This window comes from Taudactylus pleione, unplaced genomic scaffold, assembly GCF_031769625.1.
Source record: "Taudactylus pleione unplaced genomic scaffold, aTauple2 ptg000128l, whole genome shotgun sequence".
Classification (NCBI taxonomy): Eukaryota; Metazoa; Chordata; class Amphibia; order Anura; family Myobatrachidae; genus Taudactylus; species Taudactylus pleione.
Window position 1 is genome coordinate 6,369,598 of NW_028284530.1, and position 18,555 is coordinate 6,388,152.

Here is an 18,555-nt window from a genome sequence, read left to right on the forward strand (position 1 = left end):
CTATCTTATTTTCCACCGCAGAACAGTAATGGTAAGGACAGAGTGTTTGTGACGTGAATGTTATTTTGTAAGGTGTTACACAGGATTCAGGGCCTGATTCAGCAAGGAACACAACTGCGAATGAAATTGCGATTACGCACGCCGTTCAGCTGTGACAGTATGCGAATTCATTGCGATCGCTATGCCGCAGCACTACACAAGGACACCCAAGTACCTTACACACATCCGTAATGTTTAGCAAGACTGCAAAACCATCGGTACAATCGAGTACCATCGCAGCCTCACGCACACTTGCACAAGCTCTGACCTTACTCAGAAATTGAAAACTTCATTCCACGCTATGAGTCCTCAAGCTGCGTATACCGTCGCAGTAGATAATTTATGCACACCACTGTAATGGCGTTCACACGCACTGGCACGCCTGCATTTCTCTGACTGTCACCACCCACAAACGGTACTTCCTGCCAATCACTCAGCATTGGGTCTGCGTAGCCACTGCAGTCCCGATCGCAGTAGAGCGTTTGCACACTGCAACGTGTACGCATGTGCAGTGCGTAATGATCGGCAGATTGCGTGCGTGTTCGCAGTTACGATCCTTGCTGAATAAGGCGCTCAGTTTCCAGTGTTGCCTTTCACAAAGCTTTCAGATTGGCTGAATCACCGGCAAAACAGTTCTCTTAACACCAGTGCGCACCTATATCTGCCGCAACCTACTGACTAAAGCTGGGTACACACTTTACAATAATCGGACTGAAAAGCCAATTTCTGATCATTTACGCTGCCACCGTGACTGGTGGACGGTCCAAAACCAGTGACATCGAGTCCTGGTATGAGCAATGCTGCACAACATTCGTGGGACCCGATGGTAAATTAAAGCGTAGTGTGTAAGGAATTCCAACAGTTGGGTTCCGATTCTTGCGGATAGTTCATGTTAAAACTTCACCTTTTGTGGATGTTTGTGTATGAATCAGCAATGATGTGCTTCTTGGCTCAATAATTTTGTGTGTGTTCTTGAAATCAAATTTCTCGGGATCGTCTTTAAGCTGGTCTAGTCCCTAGCATCATTGAGCAAAGCTGTCAGTGGTGTACCCAGCCTAAATGTGCCTACACATTACACAATTTTTTGCCCGATTTGGCTGATTCCGACGCATCGGAACGACAAACCGCGCATTGTCCACAAACGATAACTAGGCAGATGCGCGGTCCCGCAGGTCGTTGGTTGTATCCTCAGATCTTTCCTACATGCAGTAAGATCTGGCAGTCTCATTAACAAGATTAATGGTGCGTACACACTGGGCGATTAAAGTGGACGACTGAACGATAACGATATCGTTCAGTCGTCCACTTTATCGTCCATTTTTAACACAAAAAAGATGAACGATGACGACGACGCGCGTTCCCGCGGGTCGTTCGTCATCCTCGTTCATCGGGCTGACATGCAGGCCAACCTGACGACCTCGTCAGGTTGCTGCATGTCAGGGAATGGGTGAGAGAGCCCGGCGCTGAACGATATCGCTAATGATATTGTTCAGCGGCTGTGCTCAATGTCATGAACGACATTGAGCACAGCCTGCCGGGGACACACTAGACGATATCGCTCAGGGAGCATATCATCTAGTGTGTATGCACCTTAAGGTCGCTGGTCAGATTGCACGATATTGTTTGTCGGAGAGTTCAACGAAAATCTTTGACGGCATTGCATCGTTTGAGAGTCATCGAGTGTGTAGGCACCATATGACCAGTAGGGCTGCTAAACACTTTTTACACATTTATTCTTTACCATCATGTATAAACTCAAACTGCCGACACGGTTACAATGGTTTAAGTAACATTAGTACCGTGCTGGTAAAGTGTTTGACATCACGCTGCCGACAAGCTGATTGCCCACTTTGTGACTGTCAGTACCTTAACTACACCCCGAGGTCTGCGTGTCTGTTTAGTCAGTTTATAGATGACCCTTGATGAGTAAGGATTTTTTACAGACTTTCACAGCGCAATGCTAATACTCAACAGCACTTCTTTGACATGTAAGCAGTATTATAATTACAGCACGTTAAAGCAAAATAATTCTAAGTCAACTTTAAATATGCATCTTTCCAGCATAATCTCCCTATTAAATCAATTCCTGTTTTTTTGTAATCAAAGGGCTGTTAAAGAAAAGTAGTAAATACCGTGATATTTAACAGTGAAGAGGATCAGAGCACAGAATCTGATTTACAGTCTATTTTTCCAAATGCTTATGACCTTTGAGTCGTGTGTTTGGGATAAGACCTTCTATTCCAGATCACTTCCTGAGTTATAAACAGTCCAGTGTCTGTCTGAATATAAATATTTGCGTTCGATTCCTCACAGTTTATTGCAGGTTACTAGACAGACTGTTGAAATATTTCAGGAATTCCTGCTATACTAATGGCTTACACTAGGTGGCGTTACAAACACGCGAACAGACATGCTGGATTCATGTAGTGTTTTTGTATCTTTCCGAATATAAATTGTCATGTTTTAATTCTCTATCTGTTAAAACAATTATGTTGTTAAATGTACTAGAATAAATCTATTATGAAGCTTGTGTATAAAGATAAATGAAATTACTTATATAGTAATAAACTACATAATATCTGTATAATTTAATTGCATCAGTGTTCATTAGGAAAACTTGCATTAGGGGTGGTGAATCAATTAGTACTACTATAATGCTGGTTGGATAGCCTCTATCATTTCTGCATGCATCCATAAAGGTGTGAGGATAAACCAGCAAGCTTTTCCCTGCTGTAATTAGCTACAATGCTCGCAGTTGCATATTGGAACCTTGCACTTAATTTATAGCGTTCTATACTTTTATTCAATTACCAATGGCAGAAATCGTGGTACTCTACCTTGTGCCTTTTTTTTTTTTTTTTTTATATGGTCACAAAACACCTCAATGACTTCTAATATCCTTACAATTTGTATAATATCCAGTATGTAGTAATCACTTATTTAACACTATTAGGAGCACTCTCCTGCTTATAGGCAATAATTACATGGAACTCAGGTAGGTGAATTATATTATCAGGTTGTCTGCTAGTAATAAACAGCTGGTGTACAAACAAAGCCACTGTCAATCATAATTCACCAGGAATTAATACAGTCTCTGCACACGCCGTCCTATCAAAAAAGGTTACTTAATCAGATACTTAATGCACAGAGCAGTGGCCGGAGACTATGTTGTCACTTGTTTTACGCGTCATTGTATAGCTTGCTCTATATATTTCTTTACTTTCCAAATCTTTAGAACAATCCTAGGTAATAAGTACATGGCACAGGCTGCATGACAAGGGGGTAAAATACTAAGCATGTTGGATCAATATCTAAGCACTGGATACAGGGCCTGATTCAAAGACCTTCATCTCCGATGGTGAGTGGTCTGCGCATGCACAGGACCAGTTCTGCGATCTCGTACGAAGACCCTCCTAAGCAGCAACGGCCTATGTTGGTGGACACAGATTTGGACTCGCAAACTGCCAGGACCTGGTTAGGTTGCAGTAAGCTTCAGCTACTACAGACTGGCCAAAGGGGCAACTATCAGGGACTGATGATTGCGATGTTGATCACAGGCTGAGAACTCGGTCGCAGCACTGAGATCGCAGGTGCAGCAAGGAGGTGTCTGTTTCCATCAGACACCTCTTGTTGCATTTGAGTTATAAATGGATGGAATTGCATAGTCGCTTGTGTGCTGCTCTGCAATTCCGTCCTTTTCTAAATGGCCCAAGGTTCCTAGCTGTGGGCCTGATTGAAAGGATTTCAGTCTCTTCGGGACTGTGGTTATTGTTTAGCAAGTTTGTATATTAATCACTATTTACAGTGCCTTGCAAAAGTATTCACCCCTTTTGCATTTTTCATGTTTTGTTGCCTCACAACCTGGAATTAAAATGGATTGTTTGAAGGTGTGCATCATTTCATTCACAGAACATGCCTACAACTGTGAAGTTGTGTTTTATATATATATATATATATATATATATATATATATATATATATATATATATATATATATATATATAGTGAATCAAAACGACACTTATGCACGCTGAAGTTTTCTGTTATGTTGTCCTAACTATTCACTCCCCTAAAGTCAGTACTTTGTCGAGCCACCTTTTGCGGCAATTACAGCTGCAAGTCGCTTTGGATAAGACTATGAGCTTGCCTGTGGGATTTTTGCCCATTCCTCAAGGAAAAACTGCTTCAGCTTTTTCATGTTGGATGGTTTCCGCTTTGACTAGGCCATTCCAACACATTTAAATCTTTCCCCTTAAACCACTCGAGTGTTGCTTTAGCAGTATGTTTCGGGTCATTGTCCTGCTGGAAAGTGAACCTCATTCCCAGTCTCAAATCGCAGGCAGACTGAAACAGGTTTTGCTCAAGAATATCCCTGTATTTAGCAATATCCATCTTTCCCTCAACTTGAATCAGTTTTCCAGTCCCTGCTGCTGAAAAACAGCCCCACAGCATGATGCTGCCACCACCATGTTTTACTGTGGGGATGGCGTTCTTGGGGTGATGGAATGTGTTGGCTTTGCGCCAGACATAGCATTTCCTTGGTGGCCGAAAAGTAAAATTTTAGTCTCATCTGACCAGAGCACCTTCCTCCATACATTTGGGGAGTCGCCCGCATGCCTTTTGGCAAACTCAAACCGTGTCATCTTATTTTTATCACTAAGTAATGGCTTTTTTCTGGCCACTCTTCCATATAGCCCAGCTCTATGGAGTGTACGGCTTATTGTGGTCCCATGCAGATACACCAGTCTCTGCTGTGGAACTCTGCAGCTCCTTCAGGGTTACCTTTTGGTCTCTGTGCTGCCTCTCTAATTAATGCCCTCCTTGACGGTCTGTGAGTTTTGGTGGGCGGCCCTCTCTTGGCAGGTTTGTTGTGGTACCATGTTCTTTCCATTTGATGATGGATTTCGATGGTGCTCCGGGGGATCATCAAAGATTTGGATATTTTATTATAACCCGACCCAGAATTGTACTTCTCAACAACTTTGTCCCTGACTTGTTTGGAGAGCTCCTTGGTCTTCATGGTGTGATGCCTCTTGCTTAGTGGTGTTGCAGCCTCTGGGGCCTTTCAGAAAAGGTGTGTTTATACTGACAGATCATGTGACACTTAGATTTCACACAGGTGGACTTCATTTCACTAATTATGTGACTTCTGAAGGTAATTGGTTGCGCCAGAAATTTTGAGGGGCTTCATAGCAAAGGGGGTGATTACATATGCCAATTTTCAGAATTTTATTTATAAAGATTCTTTTTTTATATATATTTTTCTAATTTCACTTCACCAAATTAGACTATTTTGTGCAGATCCATCACATAAAATTCAGATTACAGCCTGTAATCAGGGATGCCATCAGAAATTTTGTTGTCCGGTACTGACAGAATGGGCAAGGGCAGACTTGGGTGGACTTGTGGATAATGTGGGTGGAGCTGCTTCGGGGATGGGGCATCAATTGGTGTGTAAATCAGGGATGGCTAGACATGGTGGAGGGGGCGCACAGGATAGAGAAGACTGGATATTAATGGGGGGGCACAAGGCAGGGAAGTGGATTGGGGTGGCAAAGGGCAGGGAAGGATGGTTTGGTCTGGGGGGGGGCGGGGAAGGCCGGCTGGACTAGGGGAGAGGCAGGGCAGAGAAGGCTGGCAGGCTAGCTAGACATAGGGGTGCCGCAGGGAAGACAGGCTGGTTGGCTGGACTAGAAGGGGGAGGTAGTGCAGCGAAGGCTTGCTGGACTGGGGGGTGTAGGCAGGGAAGGAAGGTTGGCTGGACTGGGGGGGTGGGCAGGGAAGGAAGGCTGGCTGCACTGTGGGGGTGGGCAAGGAAGGAAGGCTGGCTGCACTGGGGGGCAGGGAAGGAAGGCTGGCTGCACTGGGGGTAGGCAGGGAAGGAAGGCTGGCTGCACTGGGGGGGCAGGGAAGGATGGCTGGCTGCACTGGGTGGTAGGCAGGGAGGGGAGGCTGGCTGCACTGGGGGGGGCAGGGAAGGTAGGCTGGCTGCACTGGGGGGCAGGCAGGGAAGGAAGGCTGGCTGCACTGGGGGGGTGGTCAGGGAAGGAAGGCTGGCTGCACTGGGGGTGGGTGGGCAGGAAAGGAAGGCTGGCTGCACTGGGAGGGCATGGAAGGCTGACAGGGTGGGTGGGCAGGGAAGGAAGGAGAGGGCTTAGGGAAGGCTGGCTGTATTCGAGTCGGGGCACAAGACAGGGTCAACGTAAACATACAATTACCTGAGAGAGGGGCCAGGGTGGCAGCGGCGAGAAAAAGCATCTGCTTTGCAGCATTAGAAGTATGGAGCCGGCTGTGATTGGCTTGCGTAACGGCAGCCAATCAGGAGCAGCCGCTTCTGATTCGCTGCTGTTTCACAAGCTGTGATTGGCTCGTGGCCAGCTGAATACTATTGAGAGGCTTCTCCTGATTGGCTGCCGTTCCGCGAGCTGCGATTGGCTCGCGGCCAGGTCCATAGTAGTGCATGAGCAGCGGCGATGCTCTTCCTCGCTGCTGCCACCCGGGCCCCCTATCTCTCCGGGACAGGAGGACCGGCAGTCCCTCCCCCCCCCTGATGGCGCCCCTGCCTGTAATTTTTTTTTTTTGTGTGTAACAAAAAAGATATAAAGCCAAGGTGGCTGAATACTTTTGCCATTGCTCATAAGAGGGAACAACAGTCCAGTAAATGTAAATACAATGGCAAAGACTCCCAAGTTCTGTCATGGTATGGTAATGGTTATATACATATTGGAGACATATATGATCCTGCATAAACAGGCTGCTCTGTCACAGGTGAAGGGAGGAGGAAGGGTGGTGGCGGGGACGCCATATACAGTATCATGGTCACTAATACAGAGGTGATAGCAACATTTTCACCTTTGCTATTTGAGTCCTATTTCTTTTTCTGCAATACAATATTTAATTGAAAAGAATATATACTTGTAGCCAGCATTAAATTAATTAAAGGGAAATATTTTCTTTTAAGGCCGTTTCCTATATGTCCTTTTCTGCCTGGCTTAAGCGATCACTCTTTCGATGTTTCAGTCGCCTTAACTCCCGATCGGAAGTCCTGAGCACAATGCCGATACATGCGTACACACCTATACCTATGCGTACCACACCTACGCGTACACACCTATACAATCATACTTGCGACCTTTACTCCCCTATTGTATCACCCACAGAGGTGGCGCTGCCCCTGGTGTAGCATCACAAGAACAATTGGAAGAACGGCCAACTGTGTGCACACTGCAATTTTGGCCCAAAATTGCTCTGTCGATTTTTGACCAGTTTTCATCCAACAAAACAGGATGGAAGGTGCGTACGGGAAATACATACGTAGCGTTAGAGAGGTTAAAGAAAAAATTACCCAATACTCGTTTTGGTAGGATTTTTGTAAGCTGCGGTAATAGATGCATTTACATTTTGGAGCAGCAGATTTGGTGAGATGGCTCCCTGTTTTAAAGTAGGTGGATGCTGAGAGAGGGCTTGGCCGTTTGAGCCTTCGTAGTGGGGGATTCATGGCCTGATTCAGACCCGGTCGCAAGCGCTGAGCGCTCGCAACCGGGTCGATGGTGGCCCAGAGCGCATGCGCTCCGTCGTGCGCATGCGCGAGACCCGGATAGCGACGGGCCATCCGTCGCTTCGGATCTCGCACCAAAGGGGACGTGTTGTCGATGTTGAGTGACAGCACGCCCCCTTTGGTGGGCGGGCTGGGGGGGTGGCTGCCCAGACGGAGACGTTCCGATGAGAACGCCTACCGTTTGGGTGCGGCCCCACTGACATTACAAGTGATGTCAGTGGGAGAGCTTTCGCGCTCTGTTTGAGCCGAAAGCTCTCTGGGGCTTGCGGCCATAAGACCCTACCACAAGGGTCTTGTTGGAAGCCCGATGGTCGCGATGGTCTTGACCATCGCGACCATCATCCTGGCCGCTCGCATTAGCTGTGGGTGGAAACCCACAGAATGCGAGCTGCCAGGAGGCCGCTCTATAAAAGAAAAAAAGTCGCTCTGATTCAGAGCGAGCGCTCTGTCAGAGCGTCCGGCTCTGAATCAGGGTCTCAGTTCCATGCAATGTGCCCCTGGACGTCACTGCTTGCAGGCAGGGCCCACTCACTGTTTTGTCTGTTTTATAAAAGTAGACTGGTTATTACCGTTCTATTCCCAATTGTGAAGTTCTGCTGATTGTGCTAGAACAATATAAATAAATGTTATAAGTAGAAGACTTCTGCTGTAAAGGTTCTTCGGTTCCAGTTCCCTAATGCTCCACTTAAGTAACATAAATTAGGGTTTTTGTCACTTAGGTGGCACTTCATTTTTCTGTGATGACAAAATATATCGTGCCCAATGATGAGCAATTAATCGTTGCTCCTGTACATACTATCCGATCATCTTGCAGAACAATGACAAAGATAAAGATGTGCCCTTACTCACATAGGGGTCTATTTACTAAGCTCTGTTAGGAGATAAAGTGAATGGTGATAAGGTACCAGCCAATCGGCTCCTAACTGCCATGTCACAGACTGTGTTTGAAAAATGGTAGTTAGGAGCTGATTGGCTGGTACCTTATCACCGTTCACTTTATCGCCTAACAAAGCTTAGTAAATCGACTCCCATAATCACTAGAATGGCGCCAAGGTTTCGCAAGTGTATTTTTGCTCTGCAGTCACTTCTGTACTATGCTAAACATAGCACTTTTGTCCAGCATATTGTGCGGTTGTGCAGTCATGCATGCATACACACAACTACTGTATTCATACACCATATCATACATCAATCTTCCCATCTGATGTGCAGCAGGTTCGATGGGAAGACGCGGCCTGAGCAATGAATTGGGTGTACACACTATATAACCCCTCGGACACCCCCCACCCCCATATGACTACTTTGGCAATTGGAAGTTGCCAATTAGCTTAATTAGTCCAATAAGTACATGTCATTTTGTGGGGTAAAAAAATGGCCTCAGATTACCCCAAAATCAACTTTTTTAGTTAGTTTAGGCACCCAAATTTAATTACAGTATTTTTTTTTTTTTGAATTGAAGAAATATAAAAAAATTTTTATCATTGTCTTACAATTCTTCAAAGTAACCCAAAAATCACCTTTTTTTTTGCATTTTTTTCATTTTTTTCATTTCTTTCGTTTGAGATTAAACGAAATTTTTAGCTTTTAATAATTTTTTTTTTTGCATTTTATAAAAAACAAAACAAAACACAAATCAGCCATTTGACACCTAATGCCCACAAACAGCCTTCTGTACGGTCCTGCTAACAAAATTATACATTTTGGGGGGGGAGTGGGGTCCAGGATGGTCTTCCCACTTTTTCATGCACTACTTTTACATCGCATTTGACAGTCAAATCGCAAACCTCCGCTGCGAGTACCGCGCCTAGGCATTTTTAATTGGATTCTCGGGAGCGCGGATTTGTGCGAAGTCTGCAAGTTTCATGAAACAAACTCGCAATTCACACCTAATTGGATTGACCCCTTAGTTGCCAGTCTGCAGATTATGAGCAGTTGTGTTTATTTGTGTGTTTAATATTATTAAACTCCAGTTGATTCCTATGAGATCAAGAATTTTGCCACATAAAATTCTCCTTTTACTATCTTTAATTGTTTTATTGAAGACCTCTCTATAGCACCACACACTGGTTGCATATTTTCCTAGAAAGATTTGGGGAATGTTTCATTAAGGATACTAAATATCAGCCCACATACATGAATAAAAATTGAATTCCAGAGATGAACTCCAGGGGGAGCTGCCCTACTGGAAGTGGATTTCTTTGTCCTACTACACTGAATATATAACTGATGATAACTATGGCTGTATGTTTTTCCTTAAAACGTCAAAACAGGTTTGCAAAGCAGTGCATTATTCTGAGAAGTATAATATAGTTATAACAGGTGTTACATGTTACTAAGGGGCATATGTATCAAAGCTTGATGTGAGATGTATATCACCAACCAATCAGCTTCTAACTTACATTTAGCAGGCTGTGTTTAAGAAATGATAGCTTGGAGCTGTTTGGTTGGTGATATATATATCACAATTTTATCTCACATCAAGCTTTGATACATATGCCCCTAAATGTGATATTAGTTCCTTAAATAGCTGACTCCATGAGGTTGCATTCATGTGGTTTCCAAGTCTCGCAGATAATAAGGTCTTTCGCTATATAGTTTAAAAAATGTTTTTTTTTGTGGAACTAGTAAACCATTGAATCTTGTGGATTCACTGCACTACATGGGGGGGATCATCTTGATTTTGTCTAGCTGGTGCTGAGACAATCAGAGGCTAGCCCTAATAGAATGCCACACTGGGGCACTCCGTCCTGTGATATGGTGTGAATGACTCTACAGGGGAGGGGGGGGGGGGGGGTGTTGATATTCCTGGCGCTAGTATATTCATTTGAGCAGATTAGTTTAGATTGTATTATTAAAGCCATCTTCCTTTAGAACATGATGTGAAGTGGAGGCATAGAGCCAGCCTGGCAGCTACTGCGGAAGAAGCGCAAGCTCCCAGCATCAGCAGTTAGAAGCAGGATCATGTATTCACTATTGACAGGTGGGAAATACTCACTTTTTTTTTCTACACTAGAAACTAATATGTATGGGTGTGTCTAATATATTGGGGGGCAGGAGGGGTGGTGTGGTATGTTGTACGTAGAGTGTGTATATCTCTACATATATGCTTTTAATTCCCACCACTGTGATTGCTGATCTAGATCTTCCCTGTGATGACTCAACTGCATCTGTATAAACATCTGCAATCTCTCAGTGAGGTCCTGTAAGAAAACCACATCCTGGTGTGTGAGCAGACACAATAAAAATCCCCTGCACTCATTGCCCAGCTCTGGCCTCACTAATACATAGTCCTATCCACTCTTGCTCCCTCCACCCTTCCTCTCTCTTGGAGTCTCTCCACTCTCTTTCTCTTTCCCCCTGCTCTCTTTCCCCCTGCTCTCTTTCCCCCTGCTCTCTTTCCCCCTGCTCTCTTTCCCCCTGCTCTCTTTCCCCCTGCTCTCTTTCCCTCGTCACTCTGTGCGTGCGTCTCGGTCTCTCCATTCTGTGACGCGCACACACTCTCGCTACTCTCTCTGTGGTTCGCCTCTTCACCAGGTCTTTCTCTCCTTTCTCATCTTTACTACTGTGCAGCATTCACTGTATTCCACACTAGTGTTCTTATACACAGGGTGCACTTTGCTCCACTTCGATGTGAGCAATCTCTGCCATACTCTGTGCATTGTATTCACTGCTGATCTCCATTAGCTACACTAGTGCTTGCTACTGTGCACACTCATCGCCACTGTCCGGCACATTCTCATTACCACAGAACTCCTCCTAATTTTGAAAATCCATTATAATTTTCAAGATTGAAATATTAGTCTCAAAGATGTCCCTGGTCAACAAAGTTACTTATACAGCAATTAGAAACCAACATTTAACACATTTTGCCATGAACCCAGCGCCCTGAATTTGTAACATGCACTCTGTACAGCTTGGAACCACAGAGAGATTACAGTGCAGGAAGTCTTGTAGAGCAAAGTATGTATATTTCATGCCTCTTCTATATAAACGTTGTTTTTGTGGTTTATTTTACACATCACAACATTTTTCAGATTGACTTTGTAAACAATGATGTGTAATGTTTGCAAGAATGAGTTTTATATAACTTTTTGCAGCACCAATTTCCCAATTTGCATAAAAAAAAAGTTTTAAGATGAAGGAGATATAAAATAGTTGAAGGTCCTTTGTTGTGATATTTGTTTACAGCTTTTAACACACGTTTAAAATGCCGGCTGATGTGTTATTACAGATACATTTAATCGATGAAATATACATTTATTGATTTTAAATTCTTCAGGATTAGAATAATGTGCAGCTCTATTGACAGTTGTGCAGACCCCGGAGGGTTATCAGGTTGCCTATAGTTGTTCTAAAGTGTGGTTCTTAGTTACATTAAAGGACACAGGAACACTTTACCCTTGTCACAGAACTTAGCAGGATTACACCGGTTGTGACAGGGGAACAGTATGACCTGCTCCCTTTCCCACACATAGGGGGGGTATTTATCAAAGCTTGGAGAGAGATACATTTGTGACAGCTAAAGTACTGACCAATGAAAATTGTAAAGGTGGCGTTAGTAACTAGACCCCATAAATTGCTAAGTAGTGTTAGGAGACAGAGTGAGAAGTCTGTGATAAGGTGCCAGCCAATCGGCTCCCAACTGTCATCTCACAGGCTGTGTTTGAAAAATGACAGTTGGGAGCTGATTGGCTGGCACCTTATCACAATCAGCTCCCAACTGTCATTTTTCAGACACAGCCTGTGAGATGACAGTTGGGAGCCGATTGGCTGGCACCTTATCACAGACTTATCACTTTTCACTGTCTCCTAACACTACTTAGTAACTAGACCCCTATAATGTTACGCTGGGTGAGCACACCCTCACTTTGCAATTTCTGCATTCAGAAAAGGCAGTGTGACCTAAGGGCTGATTTATTAACCTAAATCCGCTCCTCCTCTGAATTATGTTAGTAACTAGCCTATTTAACAAAGCCTGAACAGAGATATCTCCTTCATTGAACATAGTAACACAACAGACCACAGTTCTTATTTTTTTTTTCCTCAATTGGGATTGTATACTGGCACGTTTTTCTCTGATGGCCCCAGCCATTGTTGCCTATGGGTTACAGTATCGATGGAGAGCAATATTTACATTCTCTCTGGTTGCTGCTGGCATTTAAGAGGCAAAGGCCCTGATTCAGACCCACTCGCGAGCGGCTGTCCGCTCGCAAGTGGGTCAATGTTCTGCACTGAGCATGCGCACGACGGAGGGAGCTCCGTCGTGCGCATGCGCCAGACGCGACGAGCGAAGGAAAGTCCTTCGCTCGTTGTGCCTGATCAAAGGGGGCGTGCTGTCGATGTTGATTGACAGCACGCCCCCTTTGGTGGGCGTGCCGGGGGCATGCCTCCCTGACGGGGGCGTTCCCACGGGAACGCCTCCCATCAGAAGCCGACCCACTGACATCACTAGTGATGTCAGTGGGAGTGATTTTGGCTCTGATAGAGCCAAAATCGCTCCGGAGCTTGCGGTTGAAAACCTCAACCGCAGGCTCCGGCTCGCAGTTTCGATGGTCGCGATGGTCTCTGCTCAGAGCGTACGGCTCTGAATGAGGGCCAAAGTCTTATGCTGAAAAGCTTCTTAATGGGGAAAAGTTCTTCACTGGCGTAAGTTATTTTCGGAAGCGCTGTGCCGTCAAGGAAGTACAGTTTGAGTCTCCCATATCCAAATATTCTGAAATACAGAAGTATTTTGGCATGACTGAGATAATGAAACCTTTGATTTTTGATGGTTCAATGTACACAAACTTTGTCTAAGGCACAAATTATTAAATCTATTGTATAAAATTACCTTCAGGCTGTGTGTTTAGGGTATAAATGAATTTAATTTCTGTATATAAACTTTGTTTGAGCCACAAAATAATTGAAAATATTGCATAAAATGACCTGCAGGCTGTGTGTATAAGGTGTATATAACACATAAATGCATTCTGTGTGTGTATTTGGGTCCTATTCCCAAGATATGTCATTATGGTATGCAATTATTTCAAAATACGGGATATTCCGTTATCCAAAATACCCCTGGTCCCAAGCATTTTGGATATGGGAGACTCAACCTGTATAGCTAAATAGCTCTGATACGTTTGGAGCTGAACAGTGCAAACTTAATTTTTATTTATCAGAGGAAAAGACTGGGCAGGTTCTCCGAAGTTCCCCATCCCAGTTATATCAGATAATATTGCACGGCACACATAATGCAGTCTACGATTAGCCGACTTCTTTTGAACTAAAAAGCCACAGTCAGGCTGCCTACACCTCAGAATGTAGGATGGTTTATATTCTGCCAGGCGCTCTGCTGTATTATACCTGTGTCTGTGTCTGGGCTAGGGGACAGCAGCCTCTGCTTTGTATCACAATCTCCTCTGACAACAGTCTCCTCTTTCAAACACTGAACAATTTTGGAGGCTGGTCTTATGCTGAAAATATCTGTGACATGCGAGCTGCCCCAGGGATTCAGTGAGCATGCCCACTCCGCCTCGCCTGCTGGAGAGAGGAAGCTGACTTACATTGGAGTCATACCAAGCATAGACAGCGTGTCAGAGCAGTAAACTTGCAGCAGGGCTGTGAGAACTGACTGGCTTTGTCTTCAACACTTTTTTTTTTTTTTCCACCTTTCCTTTTTTTCATTCTCTAAAAAGAAAAAAAAAAAAATTAAAACCCCAAGAACACTGTCTGGTGCAGCGGGAGACCCCCAAAGCGTTGCCAAGGCAGATCTGTTGTCACTTATTTTAAAGGATTCCCGTTTTCTTTTTCATGTACTTTTCTCCGCTTTTGTTGTTGGAGGCTGGGCCTTTCTGTCTTGTGAAATCTTAGGGAGAGCCGGGAGCTATTCCGAAGCTGTCTATCCGCCTCTGTCTTACTGTGGGTGAAGCGAGAAAGCTGGTCTTTCCTGCCAGCCCGATAAATGCTGTTTATGAAGATGGATCTGTTGAACTACCAGTACCTGGACAAGATGAACAACAATATTGGCATCCTGTGCTACGAAGGTAAATACACCTCGCCTGTTTTGCTCTGTTGGTCATTGCCGGGCACAGGAAACAAGCTGGCCCTGTTCCATTTCCATGTGTTTTATTCGTCCTTTTAATCTGCCCGGTTTACTCTGTGTCTCTGTTTGTTTGATTCGTATTCTGTCCTCAGAAAAGTTTACAGTGTAAAGTTTGTGCACAGGAGTTTTTGAAACCTGTTCTGCCTGCTTCATACAGAGACGTAATGTATTATTCTCTACAAGTCCTGGTGTAGTGTGCAGCAGTATATTTTATCATTATTTCCAAAGATAAAGCCAGCAGTTTGTGCAAGTGCTAGACTGCTTTAACCCTATGGTGTTTTGTCTCTGCTTGCAATTGGAATATTCATATGGGCAGAGATACGCAGTTGTTTCGGCACATATCCAAACATGTCTATATGTCTGTGTGTGTTTGCAGAAGGGTCTCACTCTGTCTGCTCTGAGGGGTCACAGATCACAATAAAAATCAGACCCCCCCCCCCCTTTGTCTACATTCTTACTTCCTGTCCAGATCTGCCATTGAGGGATGTGTCCCACACACAAGTCCCTTGTGGAAAGTACTATACAATGCCAGACTGCCATTCTTCTTACTCACTGAATCCGCTGATCTCCAGTGTTGGTTTTTTTGTGGGTTTTTTTTTTTTTTTTTCCCTTTGTGTCTTACATGGCATTTTCATTGTGTTGTATATGTCAGATTGGTTTTTAATAGTTCGTTCATCCCCGAACCATATAATTCTAACTTCTTGGGAAGTTTTATATTTAGTCAGTTCAAAAATGTTTGTTGTTAGTGTGGTGGTTGTGTTTTTTTTTTTTTTTACATTGCACTGCAAGAGCTTACATTCTAAGTAATTAAATTATTGAACAGAAAACCGTTTTAGGTATTCTAAGCATATTTTATAGCTTGTCCACAAGAACACATCTCCTAAGATGCAGTCATTTATTAGCAGGTTAGCTCTTGGGGGAATTTTAAGATAAATTTGATACTGTCATGTTACATTGTGCATGGTTTGTAAGTGGTTAATTGTTTTGCTGCACGTGCACTTTTGGAGCTGGGCAATGGCCTGGTATGGAGGGGAAACAAGACAGGTACCAGCGAGTTTGGCAGTCAGCACTTCATGCTGTGACCATATGGAAACAGAGCTTGGACACACACACACACACACACACACACACACACACACACACACACACACACACACACACACACACACACACACACACACACACACACACACACACACACACACACACACACACACACACACACACACACACACACACACACACACACACACACACACACACACACACACTTTCTCACCGAGAACAAAGGGCCAGTAATGTAGGAGGTCGAATACAGGTCACAACCCGGTGTGAATCTCGGGGCTATATAAGCGAGAGATGTGTGGTTTTTTATTTTATATATTAGTATACTTTATATTTGCTGCCAAGCTATTAATGGAAAGGTCCTGGGTTGTGTCGCATAGCTTTAGTGCTTAGCTACTCTTTCCGGTAACCGTTTCTGTAATCGGGCTACTGGTAGGCCGCTACAAGGACTTTTAAAGTGTAAAACTGTTTACGAGAACTTTCTGTAACAAAGCCATCCTATTGCAACGTTACACATTTCATAATAAAAGTGAGAAGGCTTTCCCGCCTTTCTGGAATGTTCTGCGTTCTCTGTACGGTTTCTGCACATTCCACGAATGTAAACAATGCAGATGGGAGGAATTTTTGCAAACCTTGTGCATTCCTTGCTCTGCTTCTTACCAGGAAGCACGTTTCCCCATGTGCCACGCTGTCACTCGTGGGTTTGAGGGGGGTCAGAGCAGTCTCCTGACATTTACACACTTTTAAAAATTGCGCAGCATGTTTGTTTTGGAGAGTTTGTGCTCAAATATTAGGTTTTACTCATTACGGGCTCTTTACTATCAGTATTTGGCAGACTTTGTAACCGTATGCTAATAATGATTAAACACATGCAGATGAACGAAATGGATGATTAAATATTTAGCTATTCCGTTAGCACTTGCAGTATGATGTCCGTTATCTGCGGCCCCTTATTTGACTTGGACCATAAATTGCACTTTCTGTAAAAAAATTTTTAATTTCATCTGTTTAGTTTTATTCTAGAGTTTTAAGTGGACTCCATCACCAAAATTACAGACAGAGGTTCTACTATGTGTTCTGTGTGACTATCATTTGTGTACACAAAATATTCACCAGTTATTGTTTAAAAGCCTTCAGCATTATTCGTTGACCGTTTGATCACGTTATAATGCAATTATATATTGTTTACAACACTCACTCTTAGCAGAATCACCTGTACAGGACGGTAACTAGGGTACGGCACAGAGCACCGTAGGGCAGGGGGCGCTGTTCAGACCTGTCAATTTTCTGTTTATTACCATTCACACTTGTATCTTCTGGCCTACCCTATCTCTTCCCTGGCCATTTCCCATGAGGCCATTCCCCTTTTTTGGGTGCGTTATGTCCCTATTTGAAAAATGGGGCTCGCCAATGCTCTTTCTGGCACAGGGCACCAAAAAGTCTAGTTACTGCTCTGCACCTGTAGCTCAGATAGTTTAGTGTGGGTTGCCCATTGTCATTAAGAAAACATCCGTAACATCATAGGTCAAATGATTACATTGCCACTCTTTGCCACCGACATTGTTTCCAGCAATAATATTGGATATGTGCTGGTAATCAGTCTTGCGCTTATGTTTGGGGACAATTTAGGGCTTCATTTACTTCCCGCCCAAAAGCTGCTGCTATCTCACTATTGCGGGTGCGCTCGCAGGTGGTTATGGGGACATTGGATCTAGTAGATTCCATGCCATACCTGTTTGTATATGTTTTTATGTGTGTTTAAAAAAAAAATTATCTAGTAAAAGCATAATTTGTGATGCCAGAAGGGTAAGGGGCCTAATGCTGTTTGCGGGGGGTATCGTGTTGAAAAATTGCTTCGTAACCAAGCATATGTAAGTAGGGGCGATGCAAGGTCCTACGCTTTACATGACACTCCACTTTATTTATATAGCGCTTTTCTCCTAAAGGACTCAAAGTAGACGTAACTGGGCTGTAATGTGGCATTTTAACGTATGCATAGTTCAGTGAGGACTAAGAGTTAGCACATATGACTCTTTCCAGGCGTATATTTTTTGCAATCAAAAAGTATCAGTTTGTACAAATGAGCCCTAATGACAAGTATCAAAGCAAGCTCATGGATTAGGGGTAGAAGCACTGCAAGATGTATACGTCTTGCATACCGGGGAAACACATTTATTTCTCTGCGCGCAATGCGTGAGTATCTACAGACAACACCACATCCAGCCCATCATGTATATGTTGTATAAGGCTGGGTATACAGGTGTTATGTGAGGTAAATGTGGCCCTAATGGTGCATACACACGATCAGATTTTTCCTTCAGATATGAACGATAACGATTTAAAAATCGTTCAGTCGTTCATTTCTGAAGGAAAATCGTTCATATCTGACATGCCTGAACGATGGACGATCAACGATGCGCGTTCCCATTTGTCAGATAACGATATCTGACATCTGATGGGTTTGCAGTCAGACTTGGACGATTCCATTCATTTTAATGCAGTCAAAAATCGTTCAATCGTTCAAATCGTTCAGATCGTTTAATCGTTCAATCGTTCATCTGACAAGTCTGACAAATCTGACCGTGTGTACGCTCCATAAATGTAGGTATGGAGGAAAGAAATGATCAGATGTTTCTGGTATCGGATCATGTATACATCACCCCCTGTGTGTTAGTTTTCATGTTTACCTATGAAATTATTCCTGGACACTTTGTAATGTTACTGTGTAGAACCTAATAAGACGTCTCAGTCTGCTCCAAGACTTAAAAAAAAATAAAAAATAATAATGTGCAGAGGTCGGAAGCAGGAA

General features: G+C 43.8%; 1 protein-coding gene across 3 annotated transcripts in view; it reads left to right on the forward strand.

Annotated features, from left to right (window-relative positions):
* VGLL4 (vestigial like family member 4) overlaps positions 1–18,555 on the forward strand; it is a 106,272-nt gene that overhangs the window by 35,932 nt on the left and 51,785 nt on the right. The window contains exon 1 of one of the 3 annotated variants that reach the window (XM_088472719.1): positions 14,156–14,622. The exons of the other annotated variants lie outside the window; for them this stretch is intronic. Within the exon in view, the coding sequence (XP_088328845.1) occupies positions 14,541–14,622 (82 nt within the window). The 5' untranslated portion in view covers positions 14,156–14,540. Of the gene's footprint in view, positions 1–14,155; positions 14,623–18,555 lie in introns of those variants that run through there. 3 annotated transcript variants of the gene reach the window in all.